This window comes from Mycotypha africana (assembly GCF_025528875.1).
Source record: "Mycotypha africana strain NRRL 2978 chromosome Unknown BDF20scaffold_20, whole genome shotgun sequence".
In the NCBI taxonomy this organism is placed as follows: domain Eukaryota; kingdom Fungi; phylum Mucoromycota; class Mucoromycetes; order Mucorales; family Mycotyphaceae; genus Mycotypha; species Mycotypha africana.
The window spans coordinates 33,675-58,157 of NW_026515744.1; the positions used below are offsets into that span (position 1 = coordinate 33,675).

Consider the following 24,483-nt stretch of genomic DNA (forward strand, 5'->3'; position numbering starts at 1 on the left):
TGTTACATAAGCTTCGAGGCTTTTCAATTATTTATAGGATTGATGGCCTACGTATCATTTCTAAATTGTTATGTCAAGGGCAAAAATAACCCCCCACCCCAAGTTATTGTAAGGAGTAGTTTTCAGAACTATACAAGCACTGGTTCTAGAGGAACAGAAGAATAAGGGATATGTAAAATGCATTATGTATGAAGAACCCCACGCAGATCTCCGACCCCTTTTACTTTCTACGGTAAAAAAAAAGCTCTACTATAACCATCACAAAAGAAGCAAACTTTCAATGGCACTGAGGAAACTGCTGTAGAAGTGTATGTACATTACAGAAATTTCTATAAACAGTACTCAATATACGTGCTTCCGTCCTACAACAAGCAAGAATTATGTTTTCAAAGTATGAAACTGCATTTTATCATTCGGAAAAAGAGAAAAAAGAGAAAAGAAAGTTCAAGGAGGGACTTACGTCGCCTAAATGAGTAAGGGCCATAGAGTAAATAATAACGGATGGAATGCCATCAGTGTAAAAGCAAAATGAACGAAGGAGCGGTTACAGAGACATATAGAATGCAAAGGTTGAAGTAATAAGTTAAGCTATATACTATAAACAGAGGATACATGACAACTTAAAAGGTATATGGTTTTTCCATTGCTTGACGTTGAAGTATGCTATGCTGAAATCTAAAGGAAGTAGTATGTTACTTACGGGTTATAGACGCAGACCAAAAATTATTGATCACTTACTTTTTCAATGCTTCGTTTTCCTGAAGAAGCCTCTCAACTTCAGATAAGAGTTCGTTCTGCATCCCTTTCAAATGTTGCAGTTGTTGAACAGTTCTCGTTAGTAAAGCTGCTTTACTCATTTTCTTGTTACTGCACCCAGGAAGATGCTTTCGTAATTCATCAAAGCCATCCTTGATCTGTGCACGTCTTTTTTGTTCTGATTGAATATGAATTTGTCGACGAATTTCTGCTGTAGAGACGCTGCCGTCTGCTGTTGTCCTGCTACTATCATTACTTTGATGCTGTGCCACTTCATCTCTATTTCTAGTGCTATCTCCAACGAAAAAAAAGTAATCCTCTTCATCCAAATCAGTATCTTTTCTTCGATTACAGTAGATGCTCTCGCTGGAAATGTCTGAAGTAATATTAGTGTTACTTTTTTTCCTTTTCGTCACTTGTTGGAGATCTTCTTCCCCTCTTCTGGCACTATTTTGATCATTGTCACTAATAACAGAGTTATTTCCGTTTGAGCAGTGACTGTGTTGCTGTTGCTCTGGTTGCCGTTGCAAGGAAGTGGTGGTGTTGGTAGTAGTAGTAGTAGTATATCTTTTACGCTTGTTTCGTTTCGATTCCAACTTTTTCTCGTATGTTTCCTTGGAATACTCCAAGAATTCTGTATGATAGAACTCCATTGGAATAGAGTTAGCTCGAGAGATCATTTCTTTTACACGTGCCGTTGTGGAATTGGTATACTGAGGTGCCGCCGCCGCGGCAACAGCCGCGGCAGCTACGACTACCATGTCGTTGTTGCCTGTTGTAATAGTGCCGCTCCTGGTAGTAGCAATAGCAGAGCTAATGTTCGTAGCTGCATGAATCAGTGGTGAAGAAGATTCCTTCAAGAGAACCACATCGGTATTGAACTGTTGCTGTTGTCTGTTGGGATTTCCTGTCATTGTAGTATAGCATGTTGACGATGGAGAAGTGGAAAGGTTTATATTATTTGCAGAAGTAACACGAGATGAAGTACTCGATCCCAGAGAAGATGTATTAAGTAGTTCATTTGCGTTAAGAGATTGTGGAGTCAAAATGTGTGAATTGTTATTATTACTAGTTTTATTAGTGGCTACTGTAAAATTCAAATGTGCTGTATTCATTATTGTAGAAGCTGAAGAACTCATTGTATGAGGAGGCGGTGAAGGTGTAGAAGGCAATGACGAAGCAGATGAAATCGATGCAGGGCTGGTAGGTTGCTTGTTATAAGTTGATGTAACAGACGTTGTAGGAGCTACCGCTACATTAGCATTATTAGGCGAGTCATCAAAGTAATCTAACCGAGGAAGTGCATGTGTATAAGCGGGCAAAGCGGAGGTGAATCCCACAGGCAACGACTGAAATGTGTAGGCTGTGCACAAGGCAAATAATCAAGAACAATCAAATGAAATAGGAGTGAAAAAATGAGCGAAAGATAATGTTAGTACGAGCTGTGCCTTCAAAATAATCTTATTATTGCCTCATTATAATTTTGCGTTTTTCCGCCTTTCTTCTTCAATGAGTATACAAGAGACAACTTTGTTACTGTAAACCTCCCTTTGGCCCCCCCTGAAATCACTTATCTCATTTATGTTACCTGGATAAGATGCATATTGTAATTGTTGCGAGTTTTCGGAATAAGAAGGAACTGAATTGGATGAGGTTGTAGAGTTGACATCCACTTTTGTCTGCTGTTGAATAAGGTCAGTGTCAATATTGACTACCATTGATCCGTTAGAATAATCGTATTCAGTAGTTGAATCGGACAATAGTATTTCGTTCATTATTGTTTCAAGTGAGCTGGTGTTTGCAGGAAGGGAGTGTAATGGGGTTCTTTAAACAAAGGAAAGGAAGGCGTTGACTATCTATAGTAAGCCGTAATATTGAATTGAAGGAAAGTGGAATGGGGCTGTAGAAAGCTTTCTAAAAAGTTGTTGAATTGAGGTAAAAGAGGGAGAAAGCGAAATTCAGAACGTTTTGTTACTTAAAAAATAAAAATAAAAAACAGGGACAAAAAGCAAATCTATTTTTTATCATCCAATATGAGGCAACTGTCCGTCATTGTGTTGTACATACTTAAACGTCGATGATGATCTACTTGGAATGCCGCGGTGAACGTACAAAGGAGAAGACCTTCTGTACGACATAAGAGAACACTAAAAATTCAAGCAGAATGGTTAATTTTGAATCTCCTGAGCTTGTTCAACCACAATGCACTGACCAAAACCTCAAGGAAGGTGAAGGTGACTATGTTACGTTTGCGAACATTTGCGTCAACAAAGGTTTAAAAAGACGCGCTTACTTACTGATTTGCGCTGTAATGCTCATAAGTTTTTAGAAGCCTAGAAGAAAAAGACTAAAGGCAATGGTCTATTACAAAAGGCCTACAACTGTCGACGATTCCTTTTTTCTTTCAGTGAAGGTAGCAGCTTGTTTTGTACTTTCTGAAGCATTAGAGACACTAAAGAGTGTGCTCCATTGATCCTTTGCCTTCATTTTATGTAGCTTCATCTCCTACTTTACTTTTCCTGCTAAAGATAGTTGTTGCACATAGTATGTAAGCAAACATATTTTCATCTTATTCCTTTTTTTTTTTTTGCGAAATAGGTGTAAGCGAGGAATCGGTGAGTGATTGGAAAATGGAAAGACGTGTTCATAAGACAAGGCCGCTTTAGGCAAAAGAATCATTGCTTCACAGTAATATAATAAAACTATTAGTGAAGATGCTCCTAGAAACGACTGAGTTTTTCTTTTCTTTTTACTTCATAATTACCTATTCAACTCAGGTTGTTCCGTTGATAACAGCTTGTTTAATTTATTATTGATCCCCCGCTCCTGTACGCTTTTCAGGTTTACCTCTCAATCTATGCATTGGCAGGCGCGCATTTGCAAAAAACCATATATCATGAATAGTCAATGCTAAAATGCTTATTTAACTTTCTGAACATATCAGAATCGCTGTGACATCATTTATTTTTGGTTTAAGGCTCTTCGGTTAAAACCACACATTTCCCGACCAAGTCTTAGTTTCTCTTTTTTTCTTTTTTTTTTTTTTTTTTTTGGGATCTCAACCCAACTTTTTTTTCTTTTTTCGGTTGTTTCTCTCGCAGTTTCCCATCATTCGTCTTTGCCGGAAAACCTGGAAGCTGTTATATTGCGTGTGGCATCACTAGTCAACAATTATATACTACTACGTTTCAATGACATTAAAAAAGCTGTTTTCTCATAAAGAACACCATCAATCATCAAACAGTGATAATTGTAACAATGGGTTGAAAGCCTACAGTCGAACGCACGACTCAACTAAATCTTCGTCAGTATCGTTGCCTAGGTCTATCAGTCGATTAAATCACAGAGATAAAGATAGATCATATCCTAGCAAATCCAAAAGTTTGAAATACTCGAACGAAAAGTCCTACCTGCCAAGCTCAACAATAATAGAACAGCAACGGGAAACACAACCAAATCCTAACATAGCAGTAGAAGACAGGCCGGTGGTACCACCACACTCTATTACAGACAGCACAAAAATGGAGATGTCAGATAGTAACAAAGGCCAATTTGGATCTGGAGATATAAATAATATTGTTAACTCATTAAGATATTCTATGACAGCAGATATGGAGAAAGATGATAAAGACGGTTCTGACTCTTTTCATAGCTTGGACAATATGGATGAAAAAGCAGAGATAAAAGGTGAGCCATTGGCACATAAAAAAGTAAAAGATGAAATCTTTTGTCACACAAGAACCGCAATTCAGTTAACGCATTCATGTTCAATTTGAATGTAGGTGAAGGAAAGGCTGATTTATACGCAGAATTAGTTGCTGTTCAGAACCGTTTAGAGAATGTGGATGCTACTCAGTCTTTACAAATGAAAGAGAAGCTACAAACAATCAACTCTACATTAATGCTAGCACTCGAAAAAGGAAATCAACTAGAGAGTAGGACCAAAACGGTCATAGAGAATTCCAAGAAATTGATAAGTGCTTTGTCCGATCACAATAAATCGTTAGTGGCAAGTCAAGAAAATATGAGTTTGGAGTTGGAACGCATCAAAAAGGAGAATGAAGCAGCAATAGCTGAATTGCAAGGCAAGCACGAAACAACTCTAACAGAGCTGCTTGAGAAAAATGAAACTGAGAAGCGCAATATTCATCAAAACTTACAAAGTCAGCTTGAATCAGAAGGCTCTGCCTATCAAGACCTAAAAACGGAACAAGAACGGCTTTTAGCAGAAATCTTAGCGTTAAAAACATCAGAGGAATCCTTAAAAACAGAACTACAACAAGTAAAGGAAGCTCACAAAGACGCCTTACGCAATGTACAAATAGAGCATGAGGCATCTCTATCAGAGCTGCATAATCAACATAATCAACTTTCTGCAACGCACGAACAATTAAAGGATCAGTATAATCAGCATCTCTCCGCTCTTGAGGATTTAAAAGAAAAGTATACACAACAATCAACGAGCCTGGCAGAACTCTCAAATCAATATAGGGATCAAATAGCAACTTACCAAACCTTACAGACTGAACACGATAAACACATTCATGATTTTGACCAATTGAAGGCACAATATGATGTCATGATGAAAGAAAATAACAATTTGTCCCTTCAATTAGAACGGCAAACCGATATCCACAGAAATTTGGCGCGGATTTTACAACAGAATTTAGGCAACGACAAAGAAAACATCAATTCAGAAGTAGATCTACAAAATAAGCTTGAAGAAATCATAAGAAAGTTGAACTCTGCACAAGCAACAAACACTCAACTAGAGATTAAATTGCAAAGCGTACAGAACAGCCATGCTGAAGAATTACAAATATTACAGACAAAGCATGAAAATGAAAGGAAGCAGCAAATAGAAGAATTTGAAAACGAAAAGCAGACAATAGCGGAGGATTTGAAAATTAGAGAGGAAAAGGTGCTGAACAACATAAGACAGGAAAATAAGAACTTATCAGAACTTGTAGAATGCCTTCAAGCTAAAATCAAAGAGCTGTCCGTATCTAATCGTAATTCTGTCATCTCAATGACAAGAAATAATAGTACACGGAAGTTGAATAGGAAAGAGCAAGATCGACAAGAAGAATTGATGGAAATGCATACGAGGGCACAATTCAGTCTGATTGAGTATTTGGAGGGAGAAGATGATGTGATATCTGCAATGTCAAAATTTAAAAAACAGTTGGAAGCTGAAATGAAAGAACTTGAGTCTACAGATACAAGACCAAATAGCAATATAGGGTTTATTTCCTCAGCATCTGCATCTCAAACTATGCGATAAATACTAAGTGAACCACTTTTGCTATAATAAAGATGGGACTTCATTCCGATCAGCTACTTTAAACTTGTAAAAGAACATTTCGCTGTAACTGCTTGTGCATAGAAATAAAACCTCGTGCTCACTGGCGGATTGGACAGTCCCTCTAGCTGCGATTATGATTATAATCAATCCTATCCTCTCTATGAAGGTTAAATTAGTTCACTCCACGCGCCAATATCTAGAATTTCACTTAGGTCTGCACAATGATCGGCTTGCAGATACTCAGTCTGAAATTTAAGAGTGTAGCATCTCTTTCAAAATGTAGTGAATGGTTGTTAGCACCTTTATCACTTTCGAGACGAAACTTTTTAATTGACTGTACTATTCAAATAAAACACCATGTTTATCAGCTCTCTTTTCATTAAAAGAAGCCTCACTACCCCCAAAAAAAAAAAAAAAAAGTTGCAAAGTAGTGATAAATTGTAAATTTACAAAAACTAATAACTATAGTCAATGTACGGCATCATATTATGAGTTGACAAAAAGACAAGTTTGAAAATTCCGTCAGGAACAGCGCAAAAAAGCGTTTTCCATATTTTGGGTTCGCATTTTAAATCAACCCAAGCGATCAACAAGCCACAACACTGAGTGTGTGACCAATTTTCATTTTCGGTGTTATTCTCAAAACTGCTTGTCTGTAACTTTCCACCTTTTCTCCCGATCCAACTGTATATTTGAAATATTCTTTAACCTTCTTCTTCTCTAAATTCTATGGCATCCAAAACCAAGAAAGCAACAGCAGCTGTTGGTGGAAACAAACCAAATGCAGCAAAGGAAAAAAGTACCAGCACCACAACAAAAAATGGAAACTTATCAAAAAACACAACAGCGAAACCCTTGAAGAGAAAAGCAGCTGATGTTGCTCAAACCGTTCAAAAAGAAGAAGATAAAGACGATTTTGGGGATGTTGCCCTTGACATGGGAAGCTCCGATGATGAAGAACCTGATTTTAATGAAGAGGAGGAGGAGGAAGAGGATGTAGAGGCATTCCCCGAGATCGATTTAAGCGACGATGATGATGAGGACGATGTTGATTTTGAAGCCGACAGTGCTGAGGAAGAGGAAGAGGAAGAGGAAATGGACGACGATGAAATGGATGAATATGACGAAGAACTCGAACGAGATTTGGAAAGAGAGAACGAAGACGACGACGATGAAGTTGAAGATGATGTTAAGTTGTAAGCTGTTCGCTTTTCTGCATTTAAAAGGTTCAATTTACTCACCTTTTCATTGTTTTATCAATGTCCAGTCCACCTCGCTATCCCCAGCATTATTCAGCTGAGGAAAAGTTACCAGAAATTGAAGCAGATTATGATAGTGATTCATCTACTGAAGAAACTGAAAATACAGTCGGCAATATCTCACTTGATAAATACAAAGATTTACCACACATCGGCTATGATATTGATGGCAAGAAGATTTTGAGACCTGCTACTGAAGATGAGTTGGACAAATTCCTGGCTACTATGGAAGATCCAGATTCATGGAAATCTGTAAAGAGCGACGTCGAAAACAAAGAACTTGTTCTAAACGATGAAGAACTGGATATTATCCAGAGATTACAAAGAGGTATCATTCCTGATGCATCTTATAATCCTTATGAACCCACCGTTGAATGGTTCACTTCGAAAACCGAAGTCATGCCTTTATCAGCTCGACCTGAACCTAAGAGACGATTTGTGCCTTCTAAATGGGAACATAAGAAAATCATGAAGATTGTTCGTGCTATCCGTCAAGGTCGTATCGTACCACGTAAACCAAAAGATGAAAAACCTCGATTCTATAATTTATGGGGAGACGATGATCAGCCTCGGGAAGACCATATTATGCATGTTGCTGCACCTAAAATGAAACTTCCCGAACATGATGAAAGTTACAACCCACCAGAAGAATATCTACTGGATGAAAAAGAAGAAAAGGAATGGCGTGAAATGGACGAAGAAGATCGACCCAAGAATTACCTTCCTAAGAAATACAAGAGTCTACGTAATGTGCCTGCGTATGATAAGTTCATTCAAGAAAGATTCCAACGTTGTCTTGATCTTTATTTGGCACCTCGTGTGCGCAAAAACCGACTGAATATTGATCCTGAGTCACTTGTTCCTAAATTGCCTAGCCCTAAGGATCTTCGTCCCTTCCCTACTCGTCAATCTATCCTTTATGAAGGTCATACATCGCGTATTCGTGCTCTCTCAGTGCATCCTAACGGTCTCTATGCAATCACTGGCTCAGATGACCGCACCTGTCGTCTTTGGGAAGTGTTGACAGGGCGCTGTTTAATGATGTGGCAATTCGACGGTGTTATCCACGCATTAGCATGGTGTCCCAATCCTGATCATTGGTTATTTGCTATCTCTGTGGGTCATGGCGAAGTACATCTGATTTCCCCTCCTAAGCTATGTACAGCCGAACAAGCCATGAATACGGATCAACTTACAAAATCAGCATTTGGTTTCACGAATACTGATGCTGATATGAAGAAGAAATCCGTCACTTGGATGAAGGCAAGTGAGACAGATGAAGAAAGATACGGTTTCAAAATCAAGATTCAGCATTCGCAAGTGGTGAAGCAAATTACATGGCACCGTAAAGGTGACTATTTTGCTACTGTGTCTCCAGATGCGAAAAACCTTGGTGTTCTTATTCACCAAACATCAAAACATCAAACTCAATCACCATTTAACCGACTCAAGGGTATTGTGCAGAAGGTTGCCTTTCACCCTATCAAACCCATATTCTTTGTTGCTGTAAGTTGGAGATAGACCAATAATGGATTGAAGATGTAAAAAAAGAACTTGTGTTTATTCATCTATTTCCTTTTTATAGACGCAAATTTATGTACGTGTGTATGATTTGATGCAACAACAACTAGTGAAGACGCTGCAAACCAACGTGAAGTGGGTTTCTAGTATTGATATTCATCCAGGAGGCGATAATGTGATTATCGGTTCTTATGATAAGAAGGTGTGTTGGTTTGATATGGATCTCAGTTCAAGGCCGTATAAATCCCTTAGATATCACGAAAAGGCCGTTCGTCAAGTGACGTACCATAAGCGATACCCTCTTTTTGCATCTGCTTCCGATGACGGTACTATTCAAATCTTTTATGGTATGGTCTATAACGATCTGCTGCAAAATCCATTAATTGTCCCTGTGAAGATTCTGCGAGGTCATGCTGAAAAAGACGGATTAGGTGTCTTGAATATTGAATTCCACCCTACACAACCTTGGATCTTCTCGACTGGTTCAGATGGCACTTTCCGACTTTGGACTTAATGTATTAGAACTTTTTTCTTTTCAATAGTTTTTTTTTTTTTATCCTCAATATAATATCAAATTGTTTATACGCTCTATCACTCAATTGAGAGATTTTTCAGACTTGATTTTATCCCTGCACACTGTTCTACTGTTCTGTTTCTGTTATGAATTATGGATTGAACCTTTTCAAAAGTGATATACTTTTTTGTATGATTTCTGCCTATTCATGCGGTTTATTGGATACAGATTTTTCGAATGGATTATCTTTCAAAGAAATATATTAGAAGGAGGGGGAACGACTCTATTGATGTTGATTCCAGGTATTCGTGCATAAATGGGCTATGTTTCTATTAAATAAATTGACAGTAATATAGACAGCTAGGTCCCAGTCTACTACTACTTATAATTGCTTGATAGGATGATGATGAACCCAGTCGGCAGGAATTTAATGCACAACTTGAATGCCTACGCTCTTCGCTACTCCTATAACACTATTTGAGATACCTTCCAGGGGTAGGTGCTTTAGATTGGCGTCTTGTTGTTTGATTTTCGCAATTTCATAGATGTGCTTTAAAGTGACAGAGCCAACAACTTCGTTACCAGGTTGTGATGCGCCCTTAGTCACACCCGCTGCTTTTTTGAGTAAATAGGTGGTGGGTGGTGTTTTGACAATGAAGCTAAAGGTACGATCGGGCTTGATGGTAATGACTGTAGGGAGTGGAGTGTCGGGGACAATATGTTTGGTTTTATCGTTGAACTGTTTACAAAAATCCATAGATTTGACGCCACGTGCGCCTAAAGCTGGTCCTACAGGCGGACTAGGGGAAGCTTTACCAGCGCCCACCATAAGCTTAACTATCACTTCAGCGGCTTGTGTCTTTTTCGACATTAGAACTATGTTTTATCGTAAGCGAATTGGAAAAGAAATAAAGAGATTAGCACCTGGACCCCACATTCGGCCCCCATGCTGAACGGGTGGCTTACGAAATTCATGCGGTAATTTAACCTGCGACTTTGCATAGCGATAACTCTTTGTTACCTCTCTGACACTCCGTGCCCCTATTTCTCATCTTTCCCTCTTAAGAAGCTCTTGTTTAACCAATGTTTTCCCTACGTTCGTCCTGGCAAAGATGATGGAAAGAAAAGGTCTTGAACATTTGCTATAAAAGTTGGCAGTGACATCATGCAAGGAGGCAGGATGCTGCTTTTACCCCCCACAAAGCACTTCTCTCCCAATTTCAAAGGTCCTTGGCAAAGCAGAAATCGTTGAGAGGACGGTGCAAAGATGGGCAGCATGATTGAAGAAAGAACTTAGCTGAGAAGTCTATAGGAAAAGACTGAGAAATACAGAAAAGAAGCCAGTTGATCGACAAACATAAAGAGTTTGCTGAACACATTTCTCGTGAGAATGCTCACGCTACGACAAAGTTAGTAATGAAATCTTTAACTGAGGCGTTTGAGAAATATATATACCTTGAGCGAACGATCTGTTGACAATAATTATAAAAAAGTGAATGCGATTGGTCACTAACATAAGGGTCACTCGCCAACCTTTTGCAAGAAATAAAAAGGACAAAGCCATTGAAAGATAAGAGTGGGGGCCAAGAAGTGGTTAGAAACGGACATGGACTATCTTCGAAACTGTGTCTTCATCAATGAGGCTGTCCCTCATAGATTTGCCCCTCTTCCTTCCCGTAATTGAAAGCAATCGAGCCATTTTAGGCAAAATGAAAAGGCAAAGTAAAGACGGCACCAAGAATAGAAGAAAAAGAGGATTCACATACTAGAGTGACTGAGCCTAGTGAAAGTTGTAACATAGTAGCATGTACAAATTACACTTGGCAAAAAATTTCCTGTAGGTTACTGATAGAAAACCCGACGTTTGCCTTTCGAAAACCGCCATCTAGCACATTGCGAGCACTATACCTTTTCATAAGGTTGTGTGGGCCTTATCTTTAAAACGTACCATGCGTAAACAAAAAGAACAGTTTGCAGAACAAAAACAGCACCACTACAAACTCTTTACAGTTAATTGACCTATTACAACATGCTAACTTTCGTGTTCAGAAACTTTATCTTTTTTTTTTTTTTTTCTTTCTTTTTTGTGCTTTATCATAGTTTACAAAAGCAGAATAAGCAGGTTATTCTATCATTTTTGCAGATAAAGCGAGCCGGAAAATTGCTTCCGACTGTTGATACACAGACACATTTTAGCATTTCTTGATCCCAGCCCCCTCCCCCTGAAGCATGAACGTGCAACATAGTCCTATTGGTGTGAATACTGTGGGGGCGAGGAATCATCAATAAGTTAGTTACTCCGAAAGCTGAGACATATACCTTCCACTCTATGTAAATGCTTACTGTATCGTCTTGTACTAACCATTCAAATAGCGCATAAAAGAATCTGACAAGAAAGACGGCTTTCAGTACAACGTAGTAGCAGTTGTTTTACGTAAAAAAAAAGAGCTTCTGCCGGTGTAACTTACTCGTAGGTTTTTGTAAGACTCAAATTTGATTCGTTCAAAATGCTTATGATTCCCTCCCCCCACCATTTATTTTCATTCTTTGGTCTGATCTCTCTTTAGCTTTCCTTCTTTCTTCTTTTTCTGGTTCTTCTTTTTGTTGATTTCCCGATCTTTCACTCTGTACTTGCTATCACCCTTACATTTGTTAAATTACAGAGACACAAGGCAAATGTTGGATGAAGTTGAAATTGAACGAATTTACTCTCAAAAACTTCATGAAGAGCTAGTCAATCAAACCAAGTTGGCAGTGACACATTTCATAGAATTATGCCCTGAGATTTTTGGACTGGAAAACCTAATTTTGCAGACTGATCAATTCTTATCTCCTATCAATGAAAGAGTTGCTCAATTATATAAGGATGTTTGTGATACTTACCTTGAGAACGGTTTGCAATTTGATCATGCATGGGTAAGGCCCCTTCTATGTCATGTCCTTTGCTGTTATCTTTTCTTGTGCTCTAATCTTTATTATTCATGCTGTAATATACACATTTATTTTATAATTCATAAGGATTGGATATTAATCTGGCGTCAGCAACTGTCCTTCAAAGCATTAGCTGAGATATATGGTCAGGATCAAGTAGTCCAAGCAATGCATGCAAGAGCTAGAAAAGCAGTAAACCAAATCTACTTGGAAAAGCTCGATAAATATATGCAATGGTTTCCATGGTCTTGGTTCTCAAATATGCAATTCGTTGGCGCCGGTGGGTTCTCAGCTGTTTATACTGTGTTAATGGTACCCGCTTATGATCCACAGCCTTTGCGAATGGCTTTAAAGATCGTCGATGATAAGCTTCTCAACGAAATATCAGTCCAATCCAAAGCATTTCTGCCCCTTTTGTTTCAAGGATTGACAGTATGTGAAACTACAGGCGATCTAATGATGGTCATGAAGTTTAGCAGCGACGGTAATTTAGAGGACCACATGCAGCAGCTGCCACTCGGCGACCTTGACCTTAAAACGATTACCGGTACCATTCTCCGTCTGGCAGCGAATTTAGTCGATTTGCATAAAGTAGGCATGTGCCATCGAAATGTTCACCCACGCAATATAGTTTGTACAGATTCAGATTACTTTTTGGTGGATTATCGCTTTGCCACTCCCACGAAAGAGTCATCGTCGGTGACAGCGATTACAAAAGCCGTTTATGGTAGATTACCTTACGTAGCACCAGAAGTACGTCAGGGTATCTATACGGAAAAGTCGGATATTTACAGCTTGGGGATCATTATTTGGCAATTGGTGAGTAAAGTCATTTTCCCATCGCCCGATGTTCTGTTGGATGGAGACCATAAGATAAGTAGTAGCAGCAGTCATAGAAAACAGAAACCAGCAGCTGCAACAGTCGTACCCGCAGTATCGCTAGGTTTGAACAGTGACGATACCAACAGTCTTAGCATGACCGATCCTAATGCAAGCAGCAATGAGAATGACGAGCATGTATACCGAATTGAAACAGTACCAGGATTACCAGAGTGGTACCATAAACTATACACAGCTTGTCTGAACCCTAAACCGGAATATCGTCCAAGTGCCATTGATATCTGCCAAGCTTTGCAACCTATCCATAATGGATTGGAATTTTCAGTGCCGCTCGATCGTAAAGTGACAGAATATATTGTAGCAAGAAGAGCAGAGGTCGCTGATCATCTTCGCACCTATTCTAAAGTGAAAGGCATTGTGTCAGCCTCTACGACACGTTTATATACCCTATCCAATTTACCATCTACCCAACATCTAATCAATCTACCATTTGAACATGCACCATTCCATTCTGTCTGGGCTGTTCCTGACACTGCCTCAGATACTTTTACGCTTTCTGCATACATTGATACCACTGATCCCACCTTAATTCTATAGTACTCTTTTATCTTTTTACAAGCATTGTATATTCTCTTTTTACCATAATAAAGGGCTGGCCGAATATTCACTTTATCATAATCCATTTTCATGACTACGACATTAGCATTGACTCTGCACCAAAAGATGTCGACTGACACTTTGGATGGCATACATATATTCATTACAATTTCTTATCAACGAATTATCTGACTGTTGCAAAATTCGCTAATTAAGCTTAAAAAAAAAGGTTCCTAAACAAAGGAATACAGTAGATAATATGTTTGTAACGTTCAGGGTTTTACTAAGGCTGAGAATTTTCCGCACCCGCCATTTAAAAACCATAAGCACTGCATTCAAAATTGCATCTTGGGAGCTCAACATTATCAGCTACTGAACACAATGAATAGCTACAATCAACATCTCATTTTTTTAACTATCAGTTTTCTACAGCTTTGAGCGGTCTAGAATGGCAGAGTTTTCAAATCACGTAAGACTGTAACGATCTATATGCAATGCTGACTTTTTTTCTCAAAGCCCTTTTTGGACTATCAGTATTTGATGTTAATGTTAGGTTGCTGCATACATTAGGCAGAAGAAAATTTTATTTAGGAGTATATGCTAATAAATGGTATAATGTATAGGGGGGGGGCAAAAGCGTAAATCAAAGCAGCATGATACAACTATAATGGTATATAAAACTGACGTCACTAGACTAAATCCAGCAGAATGACCGCCGGCTGTAATCATAGATCAATGCATGAACGTCAATAGATTAAAATGACGTGTCGCGTCTGATCCTTCTTTAATCTTTTACACGAAGATTGGCAGCAACAATAATCTTTCTTGTTGCCATATTCTCTCCTTTCGCTTCTATCTCTACTACAATACAGGGACCCAATTGCTATTTTAAATTAGTTTCTTCTCACTTGGGATTAGTTGATGATCAGCCAACGTTCTATTCGTTCGTACCTTTCCAAAGCATCATCTGTGCAATTCTGTTCGTCATCTTCTGTATCGTTATCCTCGTTTGCTTCATTTACCGGAAGCCAAACCTTGAATCTGGTGGGTGTAGCAGTAGCAGCCGTAGTGATTGACGTGGCATGAAGATGAATGGCTGATGGAAGAGACCTAGAACATGAAGATAATGACCAAAGCTTTTTTGATGGCCCAACAGTCATAGATCGGGTGGAACTGACTGAGTCGCTCGTTGCAGTAGTATCCATCATTGCCGATATATAAAAGAAACGTCTTGCTGAACGTCTGCTTTCATGGCGAGTGATAGCCGCGTCATTTTCTTTGGCTTCCGGATCATCATTATAACGTGGATGTTTTATGAAGTGAGGCGGTGTCCATCGTATTGTTTGTGCCTGACAGCGTTGTTGGCACCCGTAGTGCGCCATATCGTTCGGCTTGAGACAGTTCCCGCTACAGTAAGGTGCATTTGAATCAATCGCTAATTCCGAATTACGTTTGGTAGAAAGTTCCATAGAGCCTTTATGATGCTGCTCACTATCTGAAGGGGTATCCAGTCGGCAAATGTCCAATGATTGAGGCTGGAACTGCAGTTGATAATAGGAAGCATGATCGTAGTTGTTTGAAGTTGCTGGAGTGTTTGAAATAGGGTGCACTTTTTGATGAGAGCTATAAATGGGTCTGTTATGAATCAACCATGCGTTTTTGCTATTTCTGCTATGGCTACTTCTTTGACCATGTAATATACTGTCTGTATGAGTATTGTGCATTGTTGTTGTGGTAGAGATTGCGTTTGTTCTGCCATCGCGGGAGATGGGCCGATAATGATCTTCGGGATGACTATCAGTCCAGTGTGAGCAAAACTGATAGGATGACTGAGGCATAGACAACAGACTTTTCGGGGTAAGGATAGTTCTGGTAGAGCTTAGTATACCTGTTGGCGTGTTCAGTCTGCTATTATCATTCGTTCTATTACCGTCATCAGGTGGTGTAATAGGTTCCATAGGTGTGTTGAGTTGAATGACTGTATGTGATTCTTCTTCAGTCTCAGAGGTAAAGAACCGATGTCTTAGGGCATAGTCTGCCGTCCAACGAAAACTAGGATTGAAACAAAGAAAATGCTTGATCAAGTCCAGCATAGACTCTGTAGCATTTGGTATTACCTGCTGCAATGGCTTTGGTTTCACTGAAGGGAACCTGAAGCCAATTTTAAACGCTAATTTGACACCTTCTTTCCATTCACCACCGCCGTCATGGGCATTCAAAGTAGAAGTAGTCGACGCGATGTTGGTATTCAAAAAACTTAGCTCTGCAAGAGTCAAGTCTTTGGTCTTTTTTCGTGCAAAACCAGGGCTTAAGCGTTTGTCATTTGCCCGCTTTTCCATCTTCTTATGTTGTTGAGCTACTAATTTGTTTCCTGGACTTCCCAATATGTCGCAAATACGATAAATCTGATCGATCTCAGACTCACCAGGAAAGAGCGGTTCCAAGTTGATAAGTTCGGCAAAGATAGCCCCAACAGCCCATAGATCAACAGGTGCAGAATATTCTGTGGAGCGTAAGAGGACTTCAGGAGCTCTATACCACCTTGTGCTGACGTATTCTGTATAAGGAGGTGAGCTACGCAATTCTTTTGCTAAACCGAAATCTGCAAGCTTAATGATCGGTTTCCCAGAAGAGTAATCCAATAACAGATTTTCAGGCTTCATATCTCTGTGAAATACATTATGATGATGTATATGTGATACAGCAGATAACGTTTGATACCTTTTTTTTTTTTGTTTTTTCAAGTCAGAAAGAAAAAAGAAAAAATTTAAAAAGGTAAAGATCATGCAATATGAATACAGCCATCCTAGGGTAAAACGTAAATTAAAATTGACATAGTCGTTACTCACAATATGCTTCGTATCTCCTGCTGACTAAACGGTAAATGGAGTTCTTTCCTTTCCCTCATCAGCTGATATAGATTGCCACCATCCATATATTCCATAATGAAGGAAAGATCGCAATTGACAGGTGAAAGAAAGCTATCGAATATCTGTACAATGTTTACATGCGGTGAAACTAACTCAAGCAGCCGAGGCTCGAATTGCCCAGCACATTGTTCAATTGTTGAATATTTCTTTTTCATGATTTTCACAGCGACCTACAGATCACACCATTCTCTAATCAGTTTGACTGACTCTCTTCCGATATTTTACCCCACAAAAATTGAAATATTTACAAATTGCTGACTTAATTTATTTTTCGCTTTATGAACTGTACCAAATGACCCATCACCAATCTGTTCTATAATGTCATAAGCATCGAATAGTGAGCCCAATTGTACCATTATTTTAGGAATAAAAAGTTTCAAGAGCGAATAGAATCGATAAAAAAGGGGAGAAAGAAAGGAAAGGATAAATAAAAGCTACGACGATTTTGTCACAATATTGTATAAAGTTAAAAGAAAATCGTAAACGATTGGCGGGATTGTCGGTTTTTCTGTGGCGAATAAGAAATTAACGAAATTGGTGGGTTCAGTATTTGGCGGGTTTTACTTTTACAGAACACAAATCTTTTAAGTAATAGTAACAATGAGGTACGTGAATAATATCTCAACTGCTTTTATATATAAGAAAGAGCTTGAAATGCCCTCACCAACGGCAGCCGATGACGATCAGCCATTGGGGGTCTCTTGATACCGTACAGCTTGAGTGGCATGAAAATTCAGTCTTCAAAGAACTTGAAATAGACTCGAGACGTCTTATTGACTTGGATGCGTACTAGAGTTATTGTAGTGAGATCAGTCTATCATCTAATATCAAAGTAACTCAGCCAAACGACTGAATGACTAAAGCATTGTTCGGAAGTTCAGGTGAAGGCTGAGATCCCTGAAAGGAAGTACAAAGCCAAGGATCAAGATCTCTGGTAACTATACTGCAAACCAAGTACTATAATTATCGGTCCATAGGCATAATCAAGCGACCAACACAGCGTTTCGTTGAAGCCTACAAAGATGATGAACAGATGCACTTTCTATGAAGATGAAGAAGGGCAAAAAAATAAAGGCATTGATAAGACGTTGCACTAGCCATACTCGTGTGTGTGCTTTTTATGAGAAGCACTCATTAGCTGTACTTTGGGAGGCTAGAGATGCTTTGTTTAATGCCTATTTGAAAGCGGCTTTATCCGCCTTTCTGGCTTTAGCATCTAATCGGGCCTTCTAAAGAAATTGGATAGAATACTTGCAGAGAGAAACTCAGAAAGAACTTCGAAGTATATAAAGAGCGGCGATTGAGAGTAAAGTGGTTGGTTTAGCCCAAAACAGTAGAAAAGAGTGCCTCAGCAAAAGCCAATCTCTCTAATAGGATTCTTGAGGGGCCGCATTCATCAATATTTAAAAAGTCTTATAATTCATGCGTCACATTTTTCAATGTTTAAAGACTGCTCATATGTACGGGGTAACCAGACCTTTTTGCAGACCTTTCTGCAGACCTTTTTTGCAGACCCTTTAACAGACCTTTCTGCAGTCCTAACTAAGAATGAAGTACAGAATCTTCCACGATATTTTGCCGTCATCATTGACGTGTTTGGTGAGATAATAACTACAATACTCGAGTACGTACAATCAGGTAGAGAATACATTCTACCACGGTCTGATCATAGAATCATAATAACACTTGTACACGTCATCTTGTATTTCTAAAGATGCGCATATAAAATGCTGCATTATTACTGGCTGAGAAATTCAGGCACAAGTATTTAACTCCTTTTTTTTTAATGTTTCTCTTTCTTTTCCTTCTTTCTTTTGTTGTCAGTACAAACATCCAGTTCGCCATGAACGCTTCCCTCTCTCATTTTCGGTGTATAATAAAAGGACTCAAGGAGACTCATTTCACCTTACAGTTTATATCAAAGTTATAAGTCGCGTTCACTAAACATAAAACAACTACAAATATCACACAGTCTACCCTTGCACCACTTTTTGAAGATATTGAAAACGATGTTATGTTTCGATGGTAAAGCGTATCATTCTGAGCTTGAGACGGCATAATATTTATGATCCAATTTATTATATAAAGGACTTCTGTTAGCGATGATGAGAAAATCCTCAGTCCTAGACCTGATGCATCCATTAATATTGTCAATGGTGCATCGCTTGGTCAACGTGTGGGTTGTGGTGAGGTCAAGCCTCAATATCAAGCTCTGAATCACAAAGCAGTTGCCAAAGACCTCATCCGTGTTGGCCATCTGTTAAAGGATGCTTCAGATAAAAGCAAAAAAAAAAACGACATTTGGGTTTGTGGTTGTAGGTAAAGTTGTCTATGCGTCCAAAAATGGTCAGTAAGATTGGCAATAACCTTTAAATATATATTTCATTTTCATTTTTCCAATAAGGAAACCACGTTAGTTTTTATACTCTTTTTCGCACTCAAGAACATCTCTACACGATGTGCGAGATTGAGCATGTTCAGTTACCTGTAATCCTGGCGGATATTCCTTTGTTCTTGGCTCAAGCGGACAAAATTATGACCATTGCCGTAAGTTTTACGCAAGCTGCTAGACCAGAACAACACAACTATGCCAATAACCCACCAACCCTTACCGATCACGAATTGCTTGCAATTATCGATCGTAGAACGTCTCGTAAACGTAGGTCCATAACGAGCCATTATGCTCATTAATTAACATTAATTCAACCATATAAATAAAGTATAATTCTACATATTCTTCTTTTGCATTCCATGAATCCTATGCCCTCCCTTTTTTCATGGTTTATAACTTTTTCGTTCCAATCGTTCATGAAAACGATGTTCTAATCCTTTTAAATGGTAATGGTAAAGTGCCGTGTCACGTAATCCTTCCCCAGTCATTAGGAAAATATTTTCCAACGAATACCCGCATTCAGCTCTCCTGTTTAAACTGTTTCTAAGTGAGAACACAAATATTTTCAATTGGCAAATTTAAAATAAATATTAGAATTCATCCACGCTCTATCATTAATTCTTGTTAAAAAAATGAAAGGATTGTTGTTCTTTATTCTTCCAGACAATTATTCCTTCGTTTTTTCTGCTTATTCATATCAGGATTGAAGCACGGTGGTAATATCTTGTATTTTAAATCAACAAGCTGCGGAGTAACAGGCGTTTGTCTAACCAATCTCCTCGTATTTTCCATTAACAATCTTGCTTTATAAACCAAGGTTAATGCTGAAAATAGTTGATTATGGATTTCATCAGGCTCTTCTGGCAAATCCATCGTCTTAAAGCGTATAATTCTGCAAACATGGCCTGCAGGCGCATCGCATAAGATCAGTGTCAATTTAGTTTCTATAAAAAAAAGTAAAAAATAAAATAGAATTTAATGTTTAGAACTGATCCTGCTAAAGTCGTATTTTCTTTTTTACCAAACAACAAGAAACCAGGAAGGGCTACATCCCGCAATACATCGGGCGTTGACTTGTATAAGCAGCATAACATATCTTTCAATACTTTTGTCATCTTGAATCCACCGTAATGATTTGGTTGTGAGCAAAGATGGTTAAGACCAATTAGAACAGATGCAAAACTATGGGGTTGGTGTTATTAACGTCTTTGAATATGGCTTGTTCGAACAGAACAGCTGGATAAATACTTTATATTATAAAAGGTTTTAAATAACAGACATAAGGTAGCATCTTTTTTTTTTTTTAATCTTCTCAACTGCAGAGGACACTATCCCTCTGCAGTTGATTGGTGACGCATCAAATGCTGTATCGATAAAGAACCAAACTCCTCTCATCATGTCACCCTTTGTTTGTTCGATAACGGCAATTAGCCGTACTCGAACAATTTAAGGTAGTCTAATACTGTAGATCTGACCCATTCACAAGCAGAACAAGTTGTTTCTGTTAAGAGCTTTTTCTTCAGCGTATCAATGCTCTGTAACCTTCTAAATCATCAATATAACTACTCGACTTGGTTGGCAATTCAGGAAGCGTCTTTGCGTTTTGCGTCGTTATTTCTTTCATTTCTTCTTTCGTGAAATAACCAGTCCAAGATTTATCAGTGGTATCTAGAATTAGAGAATGAGCAGGACTATAAAGTAGACAAAAAAGTGAATAGGGATGTTGGATATTATTGGGCCTCAACATTTATATGCAATTACTTACTGCTCGTAAGAACATGATAGAGCGAACTCTTCCATTTTCTTTTCGACAACAGTACCCGTGGATAGCTTCCACATACTAGCTTGATCAAGTTCTTCATAAACTCTTTTTATTCTTTCTTTATCAGTCGCTGCTAGCTTGATTTGCTTAGTGCTGCATGTTGAGGGTGCCGAAACACTGTTTTCTGTATATACAGATGTATTGCTGAAAGAAGTAACAGAAGTAGTATCAGCGTTTGATATGGATTCATTACTTGCTGGCGTGGTCCAGAAGTCAGTTACGGTTGATACAGCAGTATCATTCACAATACCCAAACTTTTATCGTGAATGAGCATAGCAATTTTCTCCCAATTCGAATGACTTTTATTCTATAAAAAATAATCAGCATCAGTTGTAATGAGATCAAACTCAAAGCAAAAAGATCATACAAATAAAGTCTGTGTGGATGTCAGAAGGTCTATAACTCTACTTATCCATGTATTTTTATACTCAAATAAGTGTATTATTTGTGGTTGTTTTATGTTTAGTGAACGCGACTTATAACTTTGATATAAACTGTAAGGTGAAATGAGTCTCCTTGAGTCCTTTTATTATACACCGAAAATGAGAGAGGGAAGCGTTCATGGCGAACTGGATGTTTGTACTGACAACAAAAGAAAGAAGGAAAAGAAAGAGAAACATTAAAAAAAAAGGAGTTAAATACTTGTGCCTGAATTTCTCAGCCAGTAATAATGCAGCATTTTATATGCGCATCTTTAGAAATACAAGATGACGTGTACAGGTGTTATTATGATTCTATGAACATAATAACGCGTCTAGTATTGAAAGTATGTCAAGTCGTGTTTATACATTATATGGTCAACATCGAGGCGTATGGAAAGAAAATAGTTTTTTTTTTTCATTTCGCTTTTCGTTTTTGTGTAGAGGTCTCATCCTGGAAGAATTGTCCTAGTACTGTCATTGAACTGTGTTTAAAAGTTTACAAGCACTGCTGGAGGGTATACTACAAGCTTCGGACGCTTTTGGCTCAGTTTTCTCCAGTTTTTCGTGTAAGGTGTTCATAATCTTACAGTTTAAAATAATTGAGTCCTTCCTTTTCTCATCTGAGCTTTGAGAAATTAGATTCTACGAGATATTCACTTCCCTTGAGCAGCGCAAATCAACAGCGAACACATTACTTTCATTCTGCCAATCATAGAATTAATGTAGTTTTTGTTTGGAATACAGTTGACGCATTTTACTTAATAGAAGTCTCATCTGAAGAGAAAGGAAATCGTTCAAAACTTCGTTCAGAAAACTCCAGTTTTTCTGAGCCCGAAATCTGAACAGATTTGTTTTCTCAAATGTACAGGTACGAAAGTGTGCGAATACTTTCCGAAAAGTGTATACAATAAGTTTCCCTTTCAACGCATACTTCTTTGTGGCCAGGAAAACAAAAGAAATGACAAAGAATACGCCTGTTTATGCCGAAGATCCTATGGTATCAGCTTACCCTCACGACTACGACAACAGTACCAATTATCAATCAACCACCATTGCGGAAGCAACGTCATCGCCAAGTGTTTCACGTTCTAAGGGATTAACGCCTTCACATTCACCTTCTTCTTTCTCACAAACTTCACCATCACTCAATAGACCGAATGGCAGTTATTTCAGCGACGAAAAAACAACGTCTTTTATAAACAGCAGCAATAGCAATCCAATATCCTACTCAAATTATAATGATGTTGATGAACAAGAGGAACGCGCATTCGAACAAGTTTTAAAATCAGAGGAAGAACGAAAAAGCCAATCGCCTGTCATTGATTATGGTAATAGTAGCAATGGCTTCAAAATAGCTACGGGGGAGAAGAACTTCAATAGCACTATGACCAAATATAAACTTCCGTATTCACCAAAGCCAATGATTTCACACCAAACATCAACTGCAGCAAAAGCATACGACAGTGGCATCCCTAGCAGCTATGGACCACCAATTCTTGACAATGATTTTGAAGTGCCATACCTGTCGATAGGATCAGTTTTATCACCTCAACGCCAAGGTGAGAGTAGTATCCGTTTGACAAGACCGATCATATCAGGCCATGCGAACGGTCTCAGTACATCAGTAACGATGAACAATGATAGTTCACCGAATAACAGTCTCAAAAGAAGATCTACTACTGCTTTTGATGCTAAGACAGGCGATGGCTCCAGCAACAAAACTGTTACAACGCCTTTGAAAATAACCAAGACTGAATATAATGCTACACAATTTTCAGCAATCAAATCTCTTAGCCAAGATCATTTTAAACAGGACAATACTTGTAATAATAATATACCCAAGCATCAGTATACCAATGCTATTGGCAGAACCCTTTCCGAAACTACTAATGTTCATCAGTCATATATTTCCTCTTCAATCTATGCACGCCCTTTTCGACATTATGTTGCTGCACATTGTGCAAAAAGAAAACAAGTATCTGCTGACGACAACATTAGTAATTGTGGCGAGCAAATAGAGCGAACACGATCTCTCCCAATGAATAAAGTCGTAGATCGATACCAGCATTCCCCTATGAATAGTGCAGCTACCGTTTCTTTTACTGCTAGCAGCAAAGGTCCTAATGATGGATTTACTTTAAAAAATTGGCATAGATTGACAGAACATTATATTCAAGAAAATCGTGATTATATTGAAGCTGGAATTAAATACTATAACGAACTTACAACTGCTAAAGAAAAGCCTAAATGGTCAAAGGATATACTTATTTGGAGATGTCAATGTTTGGACACCTGGTCTAGGGTCAGAGGCGGCTATCTTCCCTATTTACCCAGTAGTGAACAGTTGGATAATCCTTAGCTATCATTAATCTCCATTTGTTTTTGACTCAGTTTGTTCGTTCCGCATACCTTCCTTTGATTTCGAGCATATTTAAGGACGTTAGAACGTGGAAAAAAAAAAAGACATGGTAATAAAATTCTCTCATAAAACTAACGATAGTGTATACCCTGTAAGCTTGCTTTGCCTTACAACGAGCTAAATCCAACAAAATAATTTTGTATATGGTACTTTCAATAAACCAAGTGAAAAATTCTCAAGGTGATTGCCCTCTCTCTTTACGAACTGTTGGACGTGGATTTGGTTGACACTGATCAACGATAAATGCACTCATACATCACGTATGTCCCTTGATGAATAAGAAATACTCCTAGAATAGCTGCCAAATCGCCTCAGCTGTCTCTGTAGGACATAAATTAACATGCTTTTGTTCTTCGTATAACGGTGAGGACAACCTTTCGTTCATTACTTAAAAATACTATAGAACAACATTCAACTAACTCAACTTCTTATAAATTTGCTCCAGAATGTGGCCATACTTAGTAAATTTGTTCGATTAGAAACGAGTTTTTTGATGCTTTCTGCCGTATAGTCATGAGATATGCTTTCGTGGCACAAAGATTGCTGTGAAACGACAGCAAAAGATAGAAAGCTCTAAACAGCGATTGCGTTTATTGAATTATCTTATGGTCAATGCATGAAATGTGTACTGCGTTTTTAAAGCCATTTTGGAAAAGCCTTGTGGGATCTATGTGTGTCTCATTCCCAGTTCATTTCTTTTGCGATACTTAACTTTTTAAGCATCGCATACTTAACTAGCTACTGTCCCTATCACGTTATTCTTACTTTATTCTG

General features: G+C 38.4%; 10 protein-coding genes across 10 annotated transcripts; 5 read left to right on the top strand and 5 right to left on the bottom strand.

The window, feature by feature from the left end:
- Nucleotides 1-172: 172 nt before the first annotated feature.
- Nucleotides 173-2,746, bottom strand: BDF20DRAFT_902772 (uncharacterized protein). The gene is made up of 3 exons (XM_053082890.1): nucleotides 2,345-2,746; nucleotides 739-2,119; nucleotides 173-675 (listed from the first exon to the last, which is right to left on the bottom strand). Exons 1-3 carry the CDS (start codon nucleotides 2,529-2,531, stop codon nucleotides 621-623), a joined length of 1,623 nt encoding a protein of 540 aa, XP_052930626.1. The 5' UTR covers nucleotides 2,532-2,746; the 3' UTR covers nucleotides 173-620.
- Nucleotides 2,747-3,817: 1,071 nt separating this feature from the next.
- Nucleotides 3,818-6,474, top strand: BDF20DRAFT_902773 (uncharacterized protein). The gene is made up of 2 exons (XM_053082891.1): nucleotides 3,818-4,443; nucleotides 4,539-6,474. Exons 1-2 carry the CDS (start codon nucleotides 3,948-3,950, stop codon nucleotides 6,038-6,040), a joined length of 1,998 nt encoding a protein of 665 aa, XP_052930627.1. The 5' UTR covers nucleotides 3,818-3,947; the 3' UTR covers nucleotides 6,041-6,474.
- An 846-nt stretch (nucleotides 6,475-7,320) lies between these two features.
- BDF20DRAFT_830405 (NUC169 domain-containing protein) lies at nucleotides 7,321-9,355 on the top strand (the record flags this gene model as incomplete). Its single annotated transcript, XM_053078379.1, has 2 exons — nucleotides 7,321-8,826; nucleotides 8,906-9,355. The coding sequence occupies 2 exons, from the start codon at nucleotides 7,321-7,323 to the stop codon at nucleotides 9,353-9,355; spliced, it is 1,956 nt and encodes a 651-aa protein (XP_052930628.1).
- A 427-nt stretch (nucleotides 9,356-9,782) lies between these two features.
- On the bottom strand, nucleotides 9,783-10,226 carry BDF20DRAFT_830381 (50S ribosomal protein L11; the record flags this gene model as incomplete). Its single annotated transcript, XM_053078377.1, has 1 exon — nucleotides 9,783-10,226. The coding sequence occupies one exon, from the start codon at nucleotides 10,224-10,226 to the stop codon at nucleotides 9,783-9,785; it is 444 nt and encodes a 147-aa protein (XP_052930629.1).
- A 1,805-nt stretch (nucleotides 10,227-12,031) lies between these two features.
- BDF20DRAFT_917945 (kinase-like domain-containing protein) lies at nucleotides 12,032-13,723 on the top strand (the record flags this gene model as incomplete). The annotated part of the gene is made up of 2 exons (XM_053084630.1): nucleotides 12,032-12,271; nucleotides 12,374-13,723. 2 exons carry the CDS (start codon nucleotides 12,032-12,034, stop codon nucleotides 13,721-13,723), a joined length of 1,590 nt encoding a protein of 529 aa, XP_052930630.1.
- A 530-nt stretch (nucleotides 13,724-14,253) lies between these two features.
- On the bottom strand, nucleotides 14,254-16,965 carry BDF20DRAFT_902791 (kinase-like domain-containing protein). Its single transcript, XM_053082892.1, has 3 exons — nucleotides 16,943-16,965; nucleotides 14,675-16,823; nucleotides 14,254-14,606 (listed from the first exon to the last, which is right to left on the bottom strand). The coding sequence occupies exons 2-3, from the start codon at nucleotides 16,507-16,509 to the stop codon at nucleotides 14,585-14,587; spliced, it is 1,857 nt and encodes a 618-aa protein (XP_052930631.1). The 5' UTR covers nucleotides 16,510-16,823; nucleotides 16,943-16,965; the 3' UTR covers nucleotides 14,254-14,584.
- A 1,474-nt stretch (nucleotides 16,966-18,439) lies between these two features.
- Nucleotides 18,440-19,644, top strand: BDF20DRAFT_933015 (uncharacterized protein; the record flags this gene model as incomplete). Its single annotated transcript, XM_053084742.1, has 4 exons — nucleotides 18,440-18,472; nucleotides 18,626-18,678; nucleotides 18,742-18,972; nucleotides 19,071-19,644. The coding sequence occupies 4 exons, from the start codon at nucleotides 18,440-18,442 to the stop codon at nucleotides 19,342-19,344; spliced, it is 591 nt and encodes a 196-aa protein (XP_052930632.1). The 3' UTR covers nucleotides 19,345-19,644.
- BDF20DRAFT_345721 (uncharacterized protein) lies at nucleotides 19,519-20,362 on the bottom strand. Its single transcript, XM_053075244.1, has 2 exons — nucleotides 20,067-20,362; nucleotides 19,519-19,989 (listed from the first exon to the last, which is right to left on the bottom strand). The coding sequence occupies exons 1-2, from the start codon at nucleotides 20,158-20,160 to the stop codon at nucleotides 19,697-19,699; spliced, it is 387 nt and encodes a 128-aa protein (XP_052930633.1). The 5' UTR covers nucleotides 20,161-20,362; the 3' UTR covers nucleotides 19,519-19,696.
- Nucleotides 20,363-20,564: 202 nt separating this feature from the next.
- Nucleotides 20,565-21,142, bottom strand: BDF20DRAFT_840531 (uncharacterized protein; the record flags this gene model as incomplete). The annotated part of the gene is made up of 2 exons (XM_053079397.1): nucleotides 20,565-20,736; nucleotides 20,811-21,142. 2 exons carry the CDS (start codon nucleotides 21,140-21,142, stop codon nucleotides 20,565-20,567), a joined length of 504 nt encoding a protein of 167 aa, XP_052930634.1.
- A 396-nt stretch (nucleotides 21,143-21,538) lies between these two features.
- Nucleotides 21,539-23,649, top strand: BDF20DRAFT_840532 (uncharacterized protein; the record flags this gene model as incomplete). Its single annotated transcript, XM_053079398.1, has 3 exons — nucleotides 21,539-21,634; nucleotides 21,734-21,856; nucleotides 22,159-23,649. The coding sequence occupies 3 exons, from the start codon at nucleotides 21,539-21,541 to the stop codon at nucleotides 23,647-23,649; spliced, it is 1,710 nt and encodes a 569-aa protein (XP_052930635.1).
- Nucleotides 23,650-24,483: the final 834 nt, after the last annotated feature.

Bases quoted from the DNA above. Each gene is read 5' to 3' on its own strand.
- BDF20DRAFT_902772 (XM_053082890.1), bottom strand. From the start codon at position 2,531: ATGAACGAAATACTATTGTCCGATTCAACTACTGAATACGATTATTCT. The intron at 2,120-2,344 runs GTAACATAAATG...CCTTGTGCACAG, and splicing joins ACAATATGCATCTTATCCAG to CCTACACATTTCAGTCGTTG. The intron at 676-738 runs GTAAGTGATCAA...TACTTCCTTTAG, and splicing joins GAAAACGAAGCATTGAAAAA to ATTTCAGCATAGCATACTTC.
- BDF20DRAFT_902773 (XM_053082891.1), top strand. From the start codon at position 3,948: ATGACATTAAAAAAGCTGTTTTCTCATAAAGAACACCATCAATCATCA. The intron at 4,444-4,538 runs GTGAGCCATTGG...ATTTGAATGTAG, and splicing joins TGAAAAAGCAGAGATAAAAG to GTGAAGGAAAGGCTGATTTA.
- BDF20DRAFT_902791 (XM_053082892.1), bottom strand. From the start codon at position 16,509: ATGATCTTTACCTTTTTAAATTTTTTCTTTTTTCTTTCTGACTTGAAA. The intron at 14,607-14,674 runs GTACGAACGAAT...AATTTAAAATAG, and splicing joins ACAGATGATGCTTTGGAAAG to CAATTGGGTCCCTGTATTGT.
- BDF20DRAFT_345721 (XM_053075244.1), bottom strand. From the start codon at position 20,160: ATGACAAAAGTATTGAAAGATATGTTATGCTGCTTATACAAGTCAACG. The intron at 19,990-20,066 runs GTAAAAAAGAAA...TTTTTTTTATAG, and splicing joins TCCTGGTTTCTTGTTGTTTG to AAACTAAATTGACACTGATC.